The following is a 20,017-nucleotide window of genomic DNA, read 5'->3' as shown; positions in this document are numbered from 1 at the left end:
ATATAAAGAAACAGGAAAAGATGGCTCAAGCAAGTGACCAATATAAAGAGGCAGAAACTACCTGATGGAACTACTGGATAAGGAATTCAAAAGACTTATGTGTAGGATCCTTGAACAGATCAAGGAAAATGCAGACAAAATCCTATAAAAATTCAGGAAAACAATACAAGAACAAAATGATAAAACAGCAACTAGAAATCTAGAAGACTAACAAAAAAATTTTTTTCAGAAATAGACAACTCAATGGAAGGACACAGGAGTAGAAATGAATCAATCAAAGACAGAATCAGTGAAAGAGAGGACAAACCCCTTGTTACCAATTTGTTTGATGAACATTAAAAAAAAAAAGAATGAGGAAAGCCTAAGAGTTATGTGGGACACTACACTATCATGAGGAATAACTTATGCCTGGTAGGAATTCCAGAACAAAAGCAGGCCAAAAAAAAAAAAAAGCACAGAGAAAATTGTTGAAGATTTGCTGGCAGAAAACATATCTAGTATCATGAAAGACAAGAAGATATCCATCCAAGAAGTACAACGGACTCCATCCAGGATAGATCCCAAAAAGAAGCCACAAAGACATATCATAATCAAACTTTCTAAAACCAAAGACAAATTAAAAATCCTGAGAACAGCTCAGAAAAATGAACTGTCACCTACAAAGGTGAACAAATAAGACTAAGCTGTGATTCCTCAGCAGAAACCATGTTGGCAAAAGGCAATGGGATGACATACATAAAACCTTAAAAGAAAAAATTGCCAACCAAGAAAAATATATCCAGAAAAATTATCTCTTAAATACAATGGTGAAACTAGGATGTTTCCAGATAAACAGAAATTAAGGAAATTTGTAAAAACCAGACCAAGCTTACAAGAAATATTAAAGATAGTCCTTCGAACAGAGAAACAACAATGCCAGACAATAACCTGAGATTAAGACAGATGACAGCATCACCCAGATACCAACCAAGGTAAAGAATTCTCAAAAATAATAAACTTAAAAAACTGAAAAAAGGGGAACCACAGACATTTATCTGTAAATGGCAACAACCTCAAAATAAAAAGAGGAAATAAATGGTGTAGCTACAGAACTTCCATATAGAGAGGAAACCAAGGCAATATCAATATATAACAGACCGTTTTAAACTTAGGAAGATAGAAGTAAATTTATGAGTAACCACAAAGAATATTAATAAATCTATTCACCAAAATAAAAAAGAAGAAAATCATGAAGAATCAGTAACACCAAAATCAACAACAATGAAGGAAATGAAAAGAAACTGCATAAACAAAAATAACTCCATACAGAAAAGCAAGTGAAACAAAGAAACTGTCAACACCACAAAAAAAGCAAAACAAAATGACCTCAATAAATTCATACCTATCAATAATCACACTAAATATAAATGGGTTAAATTCACCAGTCAAGAGACAGAGAGTAACTGAATGAATTAAAAAAAAAAAAAAGACCCATCAATATGTTGTTTACAAGGGACACACCTAAGACACAAAGTTACGAATAAGCTAAAAACCAAAGGATGGAAAAAAATATATCAAGCAAATGGAGACCAAAAAAAGAGCAGGAGTGGCAAAATTAATCACTGATAAAATAGACTTTGGGACAAAATCCACCATAAAAGACAAGGAAGGGCACTATACAACGATTAAAGAGTCAATTCATCAAGGGGACATTTATGTAGTTAATGACAGACCTCCAAAATATATAAAACAAACTCTTACAGCATTGAAAAGAGAAATGGGCAGTTCCACAATAATAGTAGGAGACTTTAAAGCATCACTTTTGATTTAGGACAGAACTAGAAAGAAATGCAACAAAGACATAGATCTAAACATCACAATCAACCAACTTGGCTTCATAGACATATACAGAACACTCCACCCAACAGCAGCACAGTACACATTCTTCTCCAAAGCACGTGGATCATTCTCCAGAATAGACAGTATTTTAGGCCACAAAGCAAGCCTCAATAAATTCAGAAACATTAAAATAGTACAAAGCATCTTCTCTGATCACAACACTATAAAATTAAAAAATAATTACAAGAAGAACAAGGAAAAAATTAAACACATGGGAACTGAGCAACACTTTGCTTAAAAACCACTTGGTAATAGATGAAATTTTAAAAATTCCTAAAATCAAAAGAGAATTGAAAGCAAAACATACCAAAACCTTTGGGAAACAGCAAAAGAAGTAATCAGAGGTCAGTTTATAGCAATAAACACATACATCAAAAAAGAAGAAAAGGCCTAAATCAATGCCTGTAGCTTACAACTCAATTAAAAAAAAAAAAAAGATCATCAAAAGAAGCCCACAGCCACCAGAAGAAAGGAAATAGAAAAGATTACAGCAGAAATAAACAAATGAGAAAACAAAAACACAATCGAAAGAATCAATAAGACCAGAAGACGGTTCTTTGAATAGATCAATAAAATTGACAAACCACTGGCCAAATTGACAAAAGAAAAGAAGGAAAAGATACAAGTAACGCAAATAAGAAATAAGATGGGTGACGTTACAACAGAACCAACTGAAATAAAAAGGATCATAATAAAATATCATGAAAAATTATACTCCAACAAATTTGAAAACCTAGAAGAAATGGACAAATTTCCAGAAACACACTATTTGTTTAAACTGACACAAACGAAGGTGGAAAATCTGAACGACCCATAATAAAAGAAGAAATTTAAGAGGCCATAAAAAACTCCCAATGAAAAAAAGCCCTGTCCCAGACATCTTCACTAGAGAATTCTATCAAACATTCAGAGATTTGACACCAATACTACTCAGAGTATAGAAAAGGAAGAAATATTCTCAAATTCACTCTATGAAGCCAGCATAACCCTGATACCAAAGCCAGGCAAAGACACCACAAAAAAAGAAAATTACAAACCAATATCCCTCATGAATATGCTGTTGTTCTTGTCATAAGGTGCTTTTGAGTCAGTTCTGACTCGTAATGACCCTATGTACAACAGAACAAAACACTGCTCTATCCTGTGTCATCCTTAGAATCATTGTTATATTTGAGCCCATTGTTGCAGCCACTGTGTCAATTCTCTTTTTTGCTGACCCTCTACCTTTCCCAGGGACTGGTTTCTCATGATAATTTGTCCAAAGTACAAGAGACAAAGTCTCACCATCCTCACTTCCAAGGAGCATTTCTACCAAGACAGATGTCTTCATTCTTCTGGAAGTCTATGGTACATTCAATATTCTTCACCAACACCATAACTCAAAGGCATGAATTCTTCATCTGTCTTCCCTATTCGTTGTCCAGCTTTTGTACACATGTGAGATTGAAAATATCATGGCATTGGTCAGGCGCACCTTAGTCAACAAATTGACATCTTTGTTTTCAACATTTTAAAGGTCTTTTGCAGCAGATTCGCCCAATGCAATATGTCGTTTGATTTCTTGGCTGCTTCTTCCATGGACGTTAGTTGCAGATCCAAGTAAAATGAAATCCTTGACAACTTCGATCTTTTCTCCGTTTATCATAATGTGGCTTATTGGCCCATTTGTGAGGAGTTCTGTTTTCTTTATGTTGAGTTGTAATCCATGCTGAAGACTGTGGTCTTTGATCTTTCTCAGTAAGTGCTTCAAGTCCTCTTCGCTTTCAGCAAGTAAGATTGTGTCATCTGCATATCAAAGTTTGTTAATGAGTCTTATTCCCATCATGATGCTGCGTTCTTCTTCATACAGCCCGCTTTCCCGGATTACGTGCTCAGCATACAGATTGAATAAGTATGGTGAAAGGACACAACCCTGAAGCACACTCTTCCTGATTTTAAACCATGCAGTATACCATGTTCTGTTCGAAAGACTGCATCTAGATTATGTACAGGTTTCACAAGAGCACAATTTCCATTCTTCTCAATATTATCTACAATTTGTTATTACCTACAGAGTTGAATGCCTTTGCATACTCAATAAAACACAGGTAAACATCTTTCTGGTGTTTCTCTGCTTTCAGCCAAAGTCCATCTGACATCAGAAATGATATCCCTAATTCCACATCCTCTTCTGAATCCAGCTTGAATTTTGGGCAATTCCCTGTTGATGTACTGCTGCAACTGCTTTTCAATTTTCTTCAGCATAGTTTTACTTGTCTGTGATATTAATGATAAAACCAAAACCAAACTCGTTGCTATCAAGTCGATTCCAACTTAAAACAACCCTGTAGGACAGATATTTATGGTATTATTTGATAACTTTCACATTCTGTTGGATCACCTTTCTTTGGAATGGGCGCAAATATGGATCTCTTCCAGTGGGTAGACCAGGTAGCTGTCTTCCAAATTTCTTGGCATAGATGAGCGAGCACCTCCAGAGCTGTATCCATTTGTTGAAACATCTCAACTGATATTGCATCAATTCCTGGAGGCTTGTTTTTCCCAAGGCCTCCAGTATAGCTTGGACTTCTTGCTTAATACCGTCAGTTCTTGATCGTATGCTACCTCCTAAAATGGTTGATCATCAGCCAATCTCATGTGTACAGATCTATAGATATAACACAATCTTGATCCAAATTCCAACAACATTCTTAAGCAAGATGGGAAAACTAATCCCCAACTTTATATGGAAAGGAAAGAGGCCCCAGATAAGTAAAACATTACTGAAGAACAAAGAAGGAGGCCTTGCCCTTCCTGATCTCAGAACCTACTACACAACCACAGTAGTGAAAGCAACCTAGTACTGGTACAACCACAGACGCACAGACCAATGGAACAGAATTGAGAACCCAGAAGTAAGTCCATCCACCTATGGACAAGTGATCTTCAACAAAGTGTCAAAGTCCATTAAATGGAAAGAGATAGTCTCTTTAATAAATGATGCTGGAAAAATTCAATGTCCATTTGCAGAAAAATCAGTCAAGATCCATACCTCACACCGTATAAAAAAACTAACTCAAAATGGATCAAAGACCTAGATGTAAAACCTAAAACTATAAAGTTCATGGAAGAAAACATAGGGACAAACCTAGAGGCCCTAACTGATGGCATAAATAGACTATCAAACATAGCTAAAAATGTGCAAACAGCAGAATAGGAACTGGAATCTCCTAAAAATTAAATACTTATGTTCACTGAAAGATTTTACCAAAAGAGTAAAAAAAGAACCTCCAGACCGGGAAAGAAGTTTTACAACAACATATCTTACAAGGGTCTAATCTCCAAAATTTATAGACACCTTCAACATCTCAACAACAAAAAGACAAACAATCCAATTAAAAAAGGACATAAACAGCCATTTCACCAAATAAGATATTCAGGCAGCTAACAAACACACAAAAAAATGCTCGTGATTATTAGTCACTAGAGAGATCCAAAGCAAAACAACAATGAGATATCATTTCAACTCAGTAATAATGGCACCAGAAAACAACAAATGCTGGTGAGGTTGTGGGGAGATTGAAATTCTTATACACTGCTGGTGGGAATATAAAATGCTATAACCACTATGGAAAATGGTATGTGTTTCCTTAAAAAGTTAGAAATAGAATTACCATAAAAAAAATAGGATCCAGCAATTCCACTCTTAGGTATACATCCTAGAGAAACAGGAGCCCTAACACATATGCACACTCATGTTCATTGCAGTATTATTCTCAATAGCAAAAAGATGGAAGCAACCTAAATGCTCATCAATGAATGAATGGATAAACAAACTGTGTGGTACATACACACTATGGAATACTACACAATGATAAAGACTAGTGATGAATCTGGAGAACATTTTGCTCAGTGAAACAAGTCAATCACAAAAGGGCAAATATTGTATGAAACCACTATTATAAAAAGTCAAGAATAGGTTTACACACAGAAAGGAACATTCTTTGATGGTTACCAGGAATGGGTGGGGCACAGAGGGAAAATTACTAACTAGATAGTACATAAATGTTAATCCTGGTGAAGGAAAGGCAATGCACGATATGGGAGAAGTCAGCACAACATGACTAAGGCAAGGGAAGACACTGAGAGGTACGAGAGAGTAAAGGGCAACTATGTTAAATGCTGTAACATATAAAATTCTGCAGCAACAGTAATAACAAAAAAATTTTGTGAACAGAATCATAGGCTAAAATGTATGCTAAATAGGTAAAGGAGGCTGTATGGGAGTACACTTGCATACATACAAAGGTATGGTGTGGATGTTTCTACATACATATTTATAAATACTGCATGTAGACTCATATATGCGACTGAGCATACAGAGAGCACAGTTACAGAAACTACTTAGATATCAGGACTAAACTACTGGTCATGAAGGCTAAGGACCATAATCTCAGGGAATGCTTAAGTCAATTGGAAAAACACAGTTTGTAAAGAATGTTCTACATCCTAGCCTGGTAAGTAATGTCTGGGGTCTTAAAAGCTTTTAAGCAGCCATCTAAGAAGCAACTTTTGGTCTCTTCCCACTCTGAACAAAGGAGAACGAAGAAAACCGAAGACTCAAGGAAGCAATTAATGACCCACATAAAACAGTGTCGTCTAACCTGAGACCCGAAGAATTAGATGGTGCCTAGCTACCCCTACTGACCACTCTGACCAGGACCACAATAGAAGGTTCTGGTTAGAATGGGTAAAAAATGCAGAATAAAATTCAGATCCACCAGCTGCTCCTTGGAAACCCTATGGGGCAGTTCTTCTCCGTCCTATAGGGTCACTATGAGTCAGAGTCAACTTGACAGCAAGGAGTTTGGTTTTCGTTTTTTTGGTATCTCTTAGATCCTGTAACAAACATATCTCACCTGGACAGATGATCAGGTAGGGTTTCCTAAGGAAGTGAGACTTAAGCTGGAATCCAAAAACATTGATGAGCAGGTTAAATAGAAGAAATGTCAAATGAAAGGTGAGAGACATTTCAAATTGAGTGAACAGCATTTGCAATAGCCCTGTGTCAGGCACCCTGTGTCACAGCAATGAAAGTAGGTCCAGGTGGCTGGAAAGTTAATGAGAGCAAAGGAGAGTCAGGAAGGGAGAAAAACAAGTGGCTGCTCTTACAGGACTTCATAGATCACTTCAGGATTTTGTTCTGGACTCCGAAAACAACGGAAAGGCATCCACGGGTTTTAATCAGTAGCATACAACCATCACTTGGCTACTGTGCAGACCAGACTGAGAGGTCCAGAGCAGAAACAGGGAGCCTGATAGGTAAGAAACTATCGTAAGAAATGGAGGAGACTCAGACAAAAGAAGTGTCAGTGCAGATGGCAAGATGTGGGAGGAGTCAAGAAAATATTAGGAGGTGAGGGTGACAGGAGGGGTGATGAGTTAGATACAATGCGTCAGGGAGAGGGGAGGATCAAGGACTGACTATCGAAACTGGATGTGTGGGGTACCATTCACGGAGATGGGAAACATGGGACATAAAACTCTCTGCTGGCGCTCCTGGTCTCTTAGGATAAAAATAATGCCCATTACCATGGCACAGTTTTACTTCTATTTGTCCAGCCTCACCCGTACCTCTCTGCTGCTGCTCACAAGGCTTCACCGGACAGGCATTCTTTTAGTTCTTTTAGGAAGCCTAGTTCTCCTTGTCCTCTGGATATTCATCCATTCAGTGCCTTCCACCTAGAGCATTCTTTGGCCAAGATGGGCTCTTCACAACCTTATGTCCCAGATCAAAGGATACTGTCACAGAGAGGACTCCCCTGACCACCGAAAAGAAAACAGGGAACCTCCTGTCACTGTTACCATTCTTAGAGCCCTGTTCTTTTTCTTTATCTCTTTTATTATCATTTATAAATACCTATTTACCCATGGTCACTTAAATAGTGGCTGCATCTTAATTTAGACTATGAAATCCATGGGAGTTGGGCCATGTCTATTTTATCACTGCACGCTCAATGTCAATAAAGATATAGCAAAGACTATTCAATCAGTATTTTTCTTAATTCCATGGAGTTAATTCCAACTCACAGCGATTCGATAGCATGGAATAGAACTGCCCCACTGAGCTTCCAAGGCTGTGATATCTACGGAAGCAGACTGCCACATCTTTCTCCGGAAGAGCAGCTGGTGGGTTTGAACCGCGGACCTTTTCAGTTAGCAGCCAAGCACCTTAACCAATGCGCCACCAGGGCTCCCTTAAAATATACACCCATTTAAAAAAAAAAAAAATTGCCGTGGAGTCCGTTCCGACTCATAGCAACCATATAGGACAGAGTAGAACTGCCCTGTAGGGTTTCCAAAGAGCGGCTGGTAGATTCAAACGACTGACCTTTTGGTTTGCAGTCATAGCAGTTAATCACTGTGCCACCAGGGCTCCTAGTAAACAATAAATAAGAAATAGCTATTACTATTGTCATTGCTATTATCTAGTCAGGAAGCATAGCACTCATTTGATAAGATAAACAGCTTGCTAGTGGCAGAACACAGAAAAGAATGTACTTTTATAAAAACGAAAATGCTCAAAATGAAACCAGGGGTAGCTACTAGAACGGAATAAGATCAGATAATTCACATTTAGCTGTGAGTCCCCAGTGAAGTTTTCAATACAATGAAAGGTACTGATGTGTCGTCGTATATACCTTGAATATATACATACATAAAAAACTCTCCTGTTGTCACTATCAGCCTATGAGCGCCACCTGCTGTCTTTATTCAGACTCAACAGCCTGAGAACTATTCATCTGGTTCCTTTCTAAAACAAAATAACGAAGCATATAAATTTTATTTACTTATCTGTTTGTTTAAATTACCTACTTTAACCATGGAGATCAGAAATAAAATGATTCACACATTGCATCTCCTGACCTCCAACACAGACTAACAAGGGATTGATCGCTGAGGCAGAACAATCATCCCCTAGGCATGGTCCTGGGTCCCTAACCCGGTCTCCAGGAATGGAACGTCTCTGACCTCAGTCCCCTCAGAAACTAACTTCTCTTTGCAATGGAAATTTTGAAGTGGTTATGAAAATACTAAAACTCACATAATTCTTGGCCTTGCAGTTTCACTTTCAAGACTTTTTTGAAGAGATAAACTGAAGAGTATGAAAATCTATGGATATTCACTGTAGCACTCTTTGTAATAAAGGTATTACTGGAAAGAAAACATTTATATAGATGATAGTTTAAAAAAAGTATGGCTCACACTTTATGCATGCTTGTAAATGTTCAGAAAATGACTTGAGAAATACATATCAAACTGTTAGCAGTGGTTGTCCTAGACATTATGGGATTTATGGAGGAAGGAAACAAAAATTACCTCTCTATGAAGAAATTTATATGCATGTATAGTTATTTTTTTTATAGTTATATGTCATTATAGTTATATGTAACTTATATTAATTATATTATTATAATTACATGTATATATTTCTATATTCTGATTATCTTCACAGTTTTTTAATTAAACTTTTTACTTTGAGATAATCATAGATTGACCTATTGCTGTAAGTAACAATACAGAGAGATCCAGCATATTCTTTATCTACTTTCTCCCAGTGGTAACATCTTGCCATACCAAAACCAGTATACTGACATTGATACAAAGAAGATACAGGATCTCATGTCACCCTTTTATAGCCACATCCACTTCCCTTTTGCCCCCACCCCCTCCTTAACCTCTGATAGCCATGAATCTACTTGCCATTTTATAATAATTTTGTCGTTTCGAGAATGTTATATAAATGGAGTTACACAGTATTTAACTTTTGGGATTTGTTTTTTTTTTTCACTCAGCTTAATTCTCTGAAGATGGATTCAAGTTGCTGTGTGTATCAGTTGTTAGTTCCTTTCTATTGCTGAGTAAGTAGCCCATAGTATGAATGTATCACAGTTTGTTGAACCTTTCACTCACTGGCACATCTGGGTTGCTTCCAGGTTTTGGCTACTGCAATAAAACTGCTATGAACATGCTTGTACAGGTTTTTTTTTTTTTTTAATCTTAAGTTTTTATGTTGCCCAGGGGTGCAATGGCTGGGTTGCATGGTTGCATGTTTAGTTTTTACAAGAAACTGCCAAACTGTTTTTCAGAGCGACTGGATCACTATACATTCCTACCAACAAAGTGTAAACGACCCAGTTTCTCCACCTCCTTCCCAGTCTTTAGTGCTGTCACTTACATAATAGCGTTTATCCTCAGTGTCTGCCTAGCCTCCCAAACATTGTCTGTCCTAAGATTCCCTGTTGACTCAATCGCTGTCTTTGGGACACCCTCAGAAAAATCCTCCAGCCCTAGTCAATTGTCATATCACATCTAGTACTACATCTCAGAGCTTGGTGACACAAAATTCTGTCCCAGTCTTCTCCAGTTATAACCTTACATAAAAGCAGAGAGAGTCATTCTTCTCAGATACGCCAAACACACCGAGCTGAGAGAGATAGCAATGAATGACTTAATAGCAAGACTGATAGGAGAAAACAAAGGGTACAACCTAGCCAGATAAAATTTAACAGAAACAAATCCATTCATTCAATAATGGCTCTATGTTAGGTGCTGGGGATGCAGACATAAACAAGCTCAGGTCTCAGGTCTCTATTCTGTTGGACTTCACAGATGAGTAAGGGTTCTATGAACTAAGCATTAAAATAGAGAGGTTTAAATTTGTGTTATGGATATGTCTCTTATTTTAAAATAATGCCTGACTTCTTTTTTTTGTTTTTAATCAGTCTTTAAAAACTGTTGAAGGGTTTGAAGCTGGAGAATAACTCTTGCATTTTAGGAAACCACCTTTTTTTCCATATGGCTATGAATTGGAGGCAATCACCTTTGGGGATACGGAGATCATTTGGGTAATTAACACAGAAGTCCACTGAGTAACGACAAGGTTTTGAGAAGAACAGTAGCAGTAGTGATAAAGTAAAAGAGGTTTATGATGACTAGGACTTGCTTACCAATAAGAAGGCAAGACTGAAGAGAAAAAGTACATAGAATGATTCTCAAGTTTTTGACTCAGTCAACCAGGAAAAAGTTGTGCTGTAAACTGAAATAAGAACATAAGAGTGTTTTGAAAGGAAGAGAATGAATTCAGCAGGTCTGTTGTGTTGAACGTTAAAAAAAAAAAAAAAAAAAGACACCTTGTAGGTAACTGAAAATATAAAGTTGGACTTCCAAGAAGAGATATGAACTGTGGTGATAGATTTTAGTATTCCTAGAATGGAGATGGAAACCCTGGTGGTGTAGTGGTTAAGTGTATAGCTGCTAACCAAAAGATCAGCAGTCCAAATCTACCAGGCTGTCCTCGGAAGCTCTATGGAGCAGTTCTACTCTGTCCTATAGGGTCGCTATGAGTTGGAATTGAGTCCATGGCAACAGGTTTGTTTGTTTGTTTTGGTTTTGGTTTTTTCCGTATACTGGAATATCTCATGCACTCCCAAGGATTCCAGTATTATCTCCATGCTAACCCCTTGCCATCGAGCCGATTCTGACTCATAGCGATCCTATAGGACAGAGTAGAACTGCCCCACAGTTTCCAAGAAGCGCCTGATGGATATGAACTGCCAACCTTTTTGTTTGCAGCCATAGCTCTTAACCACTATGCCACCAGGGTTTCCATCCCGGTATAGGTTATATATAAAGTAAAAAGGGAAGATGAATCAAGTTTAGAAACTTTGGAGGCATCAATATTCAAGGCAAGTCAGAGGAATAAGGACCATTTAATGCAACTGAGAAATAATGGTCAAATATTAAAAGGAACACTAAAGGTGAAGGGAAAGATGGTACCTAATCCAGTGGAGCAGAAAATTTCAAGTGGAATGGAGACATCTCAGGTGGCAATCCCTTTGAAAATATCAAGTAATGTGGTAAATTACATTCTGTTAACCCATATTTGTTGCCCTTTCTGCAGGAGAATTATACATTCCCTCCCTAAGTAAGTCAGACTCAGTCATCTGACTCATCTGGGCCATGAAACGTGACTGGAAATGATGCATGTTATGGATTGAATTGTGTTCCCCCAAAATGTGTGTCAACTTGGCTAGGCCATAATTCCCAGTATTGCACGATTATCCACCATTTTGTTGTCTGATGTGATTTTCCTATGTTGTAAGTCCTACCTCTACGGTGTTAATGAGGCAGGATTAGAGGCAGTTATGTTAATAAGGCAGGATTCAATCTACAAGATTAGGCTGTATGTTGAGCTGATCTCTTTTGAGATATAAAAGAGAGAAGCAAGCAGACAGAGAGAGGGACCTCATACCACCAAGAAATCTGCCAGGAGCATGTGACCCCAATACTCTCCAGCATGTTTTCTCCTTTTTCAAAATGGGTGGTAGAGCTTGACATAACTAACACCATGATAAACCCATAAGTTTTTCTCCTTCCTCTGCCTGCCTCCTCCTTCATATACCTCTGTTAAAAACTTGGTTTTGATCTAATGTCAATGACCTTGTTCTTTGTTTTAATCTGTCTCAAATAATTTTGTTTTGCTCTGTCCGACCACTTGTGACTTAAAACCCCACCCCCAAAGAAAACTAGAGCCCAGGTGTCTGATATGTATGTGTATCTTTAGCCTGATAAAAAGATGTCCTGCATGTATCTCTTTAGTCTGATAAAGAGACTTTTGTCACTATCTTGTAATGAATAACTCCTCCAGCCAGGCCATCTGCAGACTACAAAGGCACTTCTAACCCTTGTAAGATTCTATATAAACTCTAATGTAAAATTGCTCTTTGGGACTCCATAGAGAGAGCCTGTGTTGCTGTCAGGTCCCTGGTGATGTATATATCTCCTTAATAAACTTTCTCACTCTTTCTAACTTGGAGTATGTTTCATTGGCTCGACTGCTCCAGGGTATGGACCCTAATTGGGTAACAAGCAGATTGTGTCCTTTGAACCCGGGACCTCTGCACTGAGAAAGCTCCTACACCAGGGGAAGATTGATGACAAGGGCCTTCTGCCAGAGTTGACAGAGAGAGAGAGCCTTCCACTAGAGGCCCTGAATTCAGACTACTAGCTATTAGATGGTAAAAGAATAAATTTCTGTTTGTTAAAGCCATCCACTTGGGTGTTTCTGTTATAGCAGCACTAGATAATTGAGACAATGCATATCACTTCCAAGCAGAAGCTGAAATAGATAACACACAGTTCACCAAGTCCTCTTTTCCCCTGTACCATGATGATTGGCAATGTTCCAGACAAAGACAGCACCATCAATTCTGGGTCACAAAATTCAGGCAACATGGGACAGAATTATAGCCAAGAGAGCCATATAGTGTGACAAAAATTAAAATTTTATGTTAAGTCCCTGAGATTTGTAGTTGTTACTATAGCTGGGTAACCTAGCCTATTGTTAGACACAGGTAAGATGAGGGATGAGAACAGGAAGTTTCATAAAATGTAACTATTTTCGTTGCCAAAAAATGAGGGTGGGAGGGATCTGAAATGGCAGCCTGGAAATCAATGCCTTCGTCGTACAGGAAATGTCATTTAACATCATATTAGGCAGGATCCAACCAAGAAATAGAAACTATACTGTTTAGAACAGAAGGAATGTAATGCAAATAACTGATCAAATAGATGATTAAAAAACCCCAAACCCAGAGCCGTCGAGTGGATTCTGACTCATAGGGACCCTATAGGACAGAGCAGAACTGCCCCGTAGAGTTTCCAAGGAGTGCCTGGTGGATTTGAACTGCCGACCCTTTGGTTAGCAGCTGTAGCACTTAACCACTACACCACCAGGGTTTCCAAATAGATGACAGAAGGGCTAAAAAGCCAAACACCTGGTGGTAAGGTAATCTTGAAGCCAGCAACAACGGGAAGCCATTACCAACCTCAGCTGAAGATGCAAAGAAAAAAAATGGTATAGCCAGAGCCCACCTGGCCAAAGCTAGAACTAATGTAGGCCTATCCAGCAGGACCTGCAGCCTCAGAAATGACACAGCCACTTCCAGAAACATCTTCCAAGATAGAGAGGTAGAGGGAGACATACTCTGGTTTTTCTTTCTTCCCATCTCTTCTCTCCTGCCTGTGCCTCAACCCAACCACAAAGTCTCTCCTGCCTGTGCCTCAACCCAACCACAAAGTCTCTCCTGCCTGTGCCTCAACCCAACCACAAAGTCTCTCCTGCCTGTGCCTCAACCCAACCACAAAGTCTCTCCTGCCTGTGCCTCAACCCAACCACAAAGTCAGCTGACATGGGAACCTGAGAAATGCAACCTGCAAGGTTAGCATTGTTTCCACCTCACCCCCAAAACAGAGCAGAGCAGGGGGAGAGGAAGAAAATGGATCTTAGGGTAAACAGTACCAAGGCTAGTACAATCCCAGATCTAAAGGTAGACTATGACAAGTATTCTAGATGGGAAGAAACTTGATTTTTCATTAAGGTGTAAGAGTATTGACAGGAATGGGATTTAGTTATCTTTTCAGTGTGACTGCAGCTTCACTGTGAAGAAAAGAATACTGATGATACTAGATGCATAAGGAAAGGTCTGGCTGTGAAGCGCTTTGTATGCCATGCTTTAAAAAAAAAAAAAAGTGTTTCCGTCAATTCTATTCAACTCATGTTGACCCATGTGTTGCAGAGTAGAACTGTACTCTGTAGGGTTTTCATGGCTGTGACCTTTCAGAAGAAGGTCACTTGGCCTGTCTCACTAGGTGCCTCTGGGTGAGTTTGAACCACCAACCTTTGGCTAATAGCCAAGTGCTTAACCTGGAGACTCCTAAGGAGAGGGGAAGGAATGAGTATAAGTCTTACTTAAAATGCCCAGTTATCATTATAACAATAGGTCCCCCAGAAATAAAATTAGGACAAACTGAAAATATGTTGAATTGCTTTATTCATTCTTTGCAGAGGTCACTACATTTTAGAATGCTTAGTCTATATTTGGATAGAAATGAGTTTCAGCCATAGGATATGAGCACCATCTTCCTTCTACCTCCACCTCTGCTCTTGCTTTATCCTGCTATCATACCAAGTGTGACAGGGCCTCCTGAAAGGGAGAAGGACAACAGTAAAATAAAAGCAGCTTACCTCTAATTAACACTTTGCCAACAATGGTCACTCTCACTGTCATATTGCCATCATTTGACTGAGAGCGAAACAAAGAGCAGCAGTGAAGTCCCATCCAGAATTAGAGCTGGTAAATGGTAAAGCCACAACTAGAACAAAAGTCTTCTATCATAAAGAAATCCTTCTGGAAATGTGGAATTTGCACTTTTCTTGAAATTCCAGGACTTGCAAACTTTCTGTGATTATAGTCAGTTAAGGGGAAATTTATGGTTACAAGTGAGAATAGGATGAGGTGGGAGTGGGGTGGGGAAGTGGGCCTTCATGGTGACTAATCCCTCTCTCGTGACAAATTAACCCCCAAAACCCATGTGAGTACCAGCAGTTTCTTCACAGCTTCAGAAGCCTCTGGTCCCAGTTCATCCACACACTTCCTTAGTCCTTCCACAAGGTGCTCAACCGAAATGCCCAAAGTTTTCAGAAGAAGCTTTAATGGATCCACGAGGGGAAGAACGTTGTCCAGAGGTAAGGGAGGTACAACATCTTTGACAGGGAGGGGCAAACTGTTGATGAGGAAGGCACTAGCTGCAGAACAAAAGAGAAGCCAGTAAAGCAGATGAGAAGCCAAGTAAAGCAGATACATCTGACTCCTCTCTTTGACCTCATCACTTTCTACTCTGTCCATCACGAGCTCCATTCCAGCCTCTCTGATCTTCCTTTCTCACGAAAATATCTGTCTCAGGGACATTGCACCTGCTGCTCTAACTCCCTAGAATGTTCTTTCCCCAGATAGCTACTTATCTTTTTTCCTCACATTATTTGGTTTCTCTTCAAGTATTCTCTCCTCAGAGAGGCCTACAATGGCCACTGTATCTAAAATAGCACTGCCTGTCACCTTCTATCTTTATTTTTTCTTCATAGTCTTGGCTATTACCTAATATTAAATCTGTATCCAACAGTCCTGGCTATTACCTAATATTAAATCTGTATCCAACAGATTGTCATCACTCAAGAAATATCCATTGAGTGGGAGAACAGAAAAATGGAGCTGTGACTCAAGAGAGCCAGCCTGGCAACCTGGCTGGTTGGAGATGATAGTGGATAATTCCACATAGTTTCAAAAGCACAAGAGAAATAAGTTACAAGTTATAAAGTCAAATTTTGACCCAAGATTAAGGAAAACCAATGGTGATCAATATCCAAATTGAAATGTGCTTTCTTGATCCTCAGTGTGAGTTGGCTAACTTCCTATATAGGATGCGTTAGGGGATGAACTTGAATTGGTTAGAGCTTGGAACTGGAAGGCATCTGAGATCCCTTCCAACCTTGCCATTCTGTGGTTCTAAATCTGTTCTACCATATTCCGCTGTTGGTGAACTTAGACTTACTAGTTATATTTGTATTAACAGAGAAGTAGAGAAATACCATATATTCCAGTTTACTTACCAGAGTAACTGCAAATGCTCAGGGTCACCAGCAGGAAGACAGCAACCAGCTTCATGACCGGTATCTGTGATATTTACCTGCAGTTTACAATCGAACTGGAAAAGCCAGCAAACTCCTGAACCAGTGGTTACACAAGGTATGACAGCTACTCATGCACGCATGCATATTTATATACCCACCAAGGATGTGAATTTCAATCACCGCCACTTGACCTGCCCCACCTGAGAAGAACATGCAGGCCACTAAACAAATGGGAGGTTTCTCCACTTTCTCTCAGGTTTCCATGAGAAACAAATCACTAAATGAAGCGTTTTCAAGTACATCTTGCACAAGCTCCTGCACAGAGGCGAAGGTGGAAAGCAAAGAGTGCTAAGAGCCCTTCTGGAAGAACACCGAATAAGTGAAGGTTTTATACTGGGACCAAAAGGAGTGAAAGTTTTGGTGTTTTCCTCTAGGTTTTCTATTCATCTAAATTTTGGAGACTCATATAACCTGATGAACCATCCAGTTGTAGAAGTAATATAGAGGTGACATCAGCCCTGGTAGACACAGAGTCTGCTAATGGCGTTTAGTGCCAAATTTCTCTGAATTTTGCCTGCCCCCTATCCCACACACTCCTGCTATGATCAGATCTCGGTTACCTTTTCTAGCACCTCCATGTTATTTTGAGAGCACCCAGAGTATGTCTTCTCTGTACTCTCCTACAAAATAATAGTTTCAGGATCTAGAATCAAAATTTTTTTTAGAAAGTTGGGCTTCGGTGCTTCCTATTTGTGCAATCTCAGGTAAGACATGTCTTATCAATATTACTGGTCTATTTACATATCTAAAATTGGTATGATAGCAAAAGTACCCCTCATGTGTGTGGCCCTGAGAAAATTTTTTTTTTCAAGGACCTGTCTACATAAAAAAAAAAAAATGAATCACCCAAAATAGTGAGTTTCAAACTACTCTGGCAGTTCAGTCTCCTAAAACCATGTAAATGAAATCTTGTGCTGGCCCACGGAAGGAATCTACTTGCCAGATGGCCTTCCTGAAATGAGGTCCTAGCCACTGACCTCAGGATGACTCCATAGGCATCAGGCCTAGAGTTTCTTGAGTTATCTGGTCAACCCAGTATTCGAGGTAGAGGGTAAGAGAGCACCTTGAAGGGGAGAAATTGGGACCAGGGCCCATATGCGTCAAAGTCTCAGCTCAGGGATTCCTGGCCAAATGGCATTGCTGGCCCCAGCCATGCCCACCACCAGAGAGGGACTCAGAAAATTTTGAGGATGACACATCAAAGCACTGGGTGCTGCAAGGTGCAGGGCCAGGTTAGGGGCCCCACTTGCTCCCATCTAAGGGTGGTGCTGATTAATAGTACCTACTTGATGGTACTGTTATGAGGATTTAATAAAATTATACAGATAGAGCATGTAACTGTGCCAAAACAAGATTAATATTTAATAAGCTACCAAGTTGTAACTGCTATTTCTTTATCTTGTTGCAACTTCATAAACTGCATAAAGAAAACCATGTATATTTGCCATGTGTACTCGATCCTCCACGTCTATTGCTTTCTCTGTCAGTTACTGCTCCTGTTTCTCGTTAAGTATCACCAAGTATCACCACCTATCCCAGTGATGTTGATGTGTCAAAACTTTCAAAGTGCCAAGGTTGTATGGGAACATGATGGTGCAGTGATGTCATCCTTCATTTTTATGTCATGATCTCTTTGGGAATACCAAGCTGGCACCACCCTGCATCTGTGCCTATCATGTGTCTGTGTGCTTTCAAACCTATTTCCTGCACTTCCCCTCCTGTGTTCTTTATTATACTAAGTTGAGTTTTCCAAACTATGGTTCCCAAGCTCTTTTGCCAACTGCTTCTAGTTAGTTTCAGCCAAAGGAAGGTACTAGTAGAAGACTGGGGAGAGAGAGAAAGGGAAAAGCCAGTGTGTTCTGCCCTCTCTCTACCTCAGGAGACATACTGGGCAGTGGCTGCATCTTCTTTGTGTCTGGAACGCTCCTCCCTCTGTGGTCCTACCATATGCTGGGCAGACCCACTGACGTTCCAGCTTCTACTGAGGGGACCCAGCTCCAGGGCCTCATCTACTCACTCTGTCCCTCTTGGATTAGAAGAGGTAACAGCTTTCTGCATTTACTAATCTCAGGGTTGACTCGCCTTCCCCCAGTTGTTTATAATGCAGTATTATCCCCGCATTAAATTCTTCCCATGTGATCACCTAGTGTGGCTTTGATTTTCTGGCTGGACTCTAATAAGGCATCCTAAAATACAGGAGGGATCAGATGTCCCCTGGAGTAGGACATCATGCTTGGTAAAGTACAGGGTCAGCAGAAAAGAGAAAGACCCTCAACAAGGTAGATTGACACAGTGGCTGCAACAATGGGCTCAAGTATAATAATGATTGTAAGGATGGCACAGGACTGGGCAGTGTTTCATTCTGTTGTACATAGGGTTGCTATGAGTCAGAACCAACTCAATTGCACCTAACAAGAACATTAACAAAACACTCTAGAGCTGTAGGGTTTTTAGTAAAAACAGATCTTTCTGTTTTTAAACATAGGCCTCTAGCTCACAAGTGCCAAGGCGTAAGTCCATGAGTGGCAAGTCCATTAAAGCCATCCAAGAGAAATACAGCATTACACACACAAAACTTCTTCTCTCTTCTAACCCTTGAAGTGTTCCATACTGTCTTGAGCTTGTCTGCCTGTCTTCTTTGTTCCAGGGGGTAATTTTTTTCCCAGGAGTCTCCTTACACCCCTCTACAAATAGATTTCTGATAGGCCTATATAGTAGTCCACCAGATACACAGTCATAGCTGAAACCTAGCAGAAGACATGGACAGCTTAGACTAATGGCTAGAATCTGCTCCACACAAAATACACACACACACACAGAAACACCCTCAAATATCCATATACTTACACATGCATGCATAGTAATCAACGCATGTGCACATATACAAGCACACATAATCAATAAACACTATTGTTTTCTCTCATTTGCTCAATGAATGTTTACTGATCATCTGCTGTATGCCAGGCATTGTGTCAAGATCTAGGACAAGGGCAGTAAACCAGACAAGCAAATTTCTTGCCTTCATAGAGCTGTCAGTGTAATGGAACGAATAGGCAAGAAACAGCTAAGCAAACCAACAAGCAAAGAAAAGAACTAGTAGTAAGTACTATGAAGAAACAAATAGGGTGCTATGACAGACAACCAGTGGATTGGTGTACAGACAGACTTGAAAAGAGACAATGACTTCGCTACTTCCATGCTTTCTATGTCCTGAGCCATTGAATTTTTCCTTGTGCCTCTATTGTGGTACAGATTCTGCCCTGCTCTGCGTTATAATTATCTGTGGTAATATCTTCTCTCCCAGGACTAAACTGTAAACCTCATGATGGGATTTTTCTTGTTCACCTTTAGATCCCAAAACAGACCAACACTGTTAAGACCTATTGCCATACAGTCTATTCCAATTCATACTAACCCTAAAAGACAGAATAGAACTGCCCCACAGGGTTTTTAAGGTTGTGGTCTTTACAGGGAAACTCAGGTGGCGTAGTGGTTAAGAGCTACAGTTGCTAACCAAAAGGTCAGCAGTTCGAATCTACCAGGCACTCTTTGGAAACTTTATGGGGA

General features: G+C 39.5%; 1 protein-coding gene across 1 annotated transcript; it reads right to left on the bottom strand.

Moving 5' to 3' along the window:
• Positions 1 to 14,506: 14,506 nt before the first annotated feature.
• On the bottom strand, positions 14,507 to 16,424 carry SCGB3A2 (secretoglobin family 3A member 2). The gene is made up of 3 exons (XM_003404584.3): positions 16,370 to 16,424; positions 15,303 to 15,508; positions 14,507 to 14,906 (listed from the first exon to the last, which is right to left on the bottom strand). Exons 1-3 carry the CDS (start codon positions 16,422 to 16,424, stop codon positions 14,883 to 14,885), a joined length of 285 nt encoding a protein of 94 aa, XP_003404632.1. The 3' UTR covers positions 14,507 to 14,882.
• Between the last annotated feature and the right edge of the window lie 3,593 nt (positions 16,425 to 20,017).

The sequence above is a fragment of the Loxodonta africana genome, chromosome 2 (genome assembly GCF_030014295.1).
Source record: "Loxodonta africana isolate mLoxAfr1 chromosome 2, mLoxAfr1.hap2, whole genome shotgun sequence".
NCBI classification, from domain to species: Eukaryota; Metazoa; Chordata; class Mammalia; order Proboscidea; family Elephantidae; genus Loxodonta; species Loxodonta africana.
The sequence above is the reverse complement of the archived record's forward strand: the minus strand, read 5'-3'. Positions and strand labels throughout refer to the sequence as shown.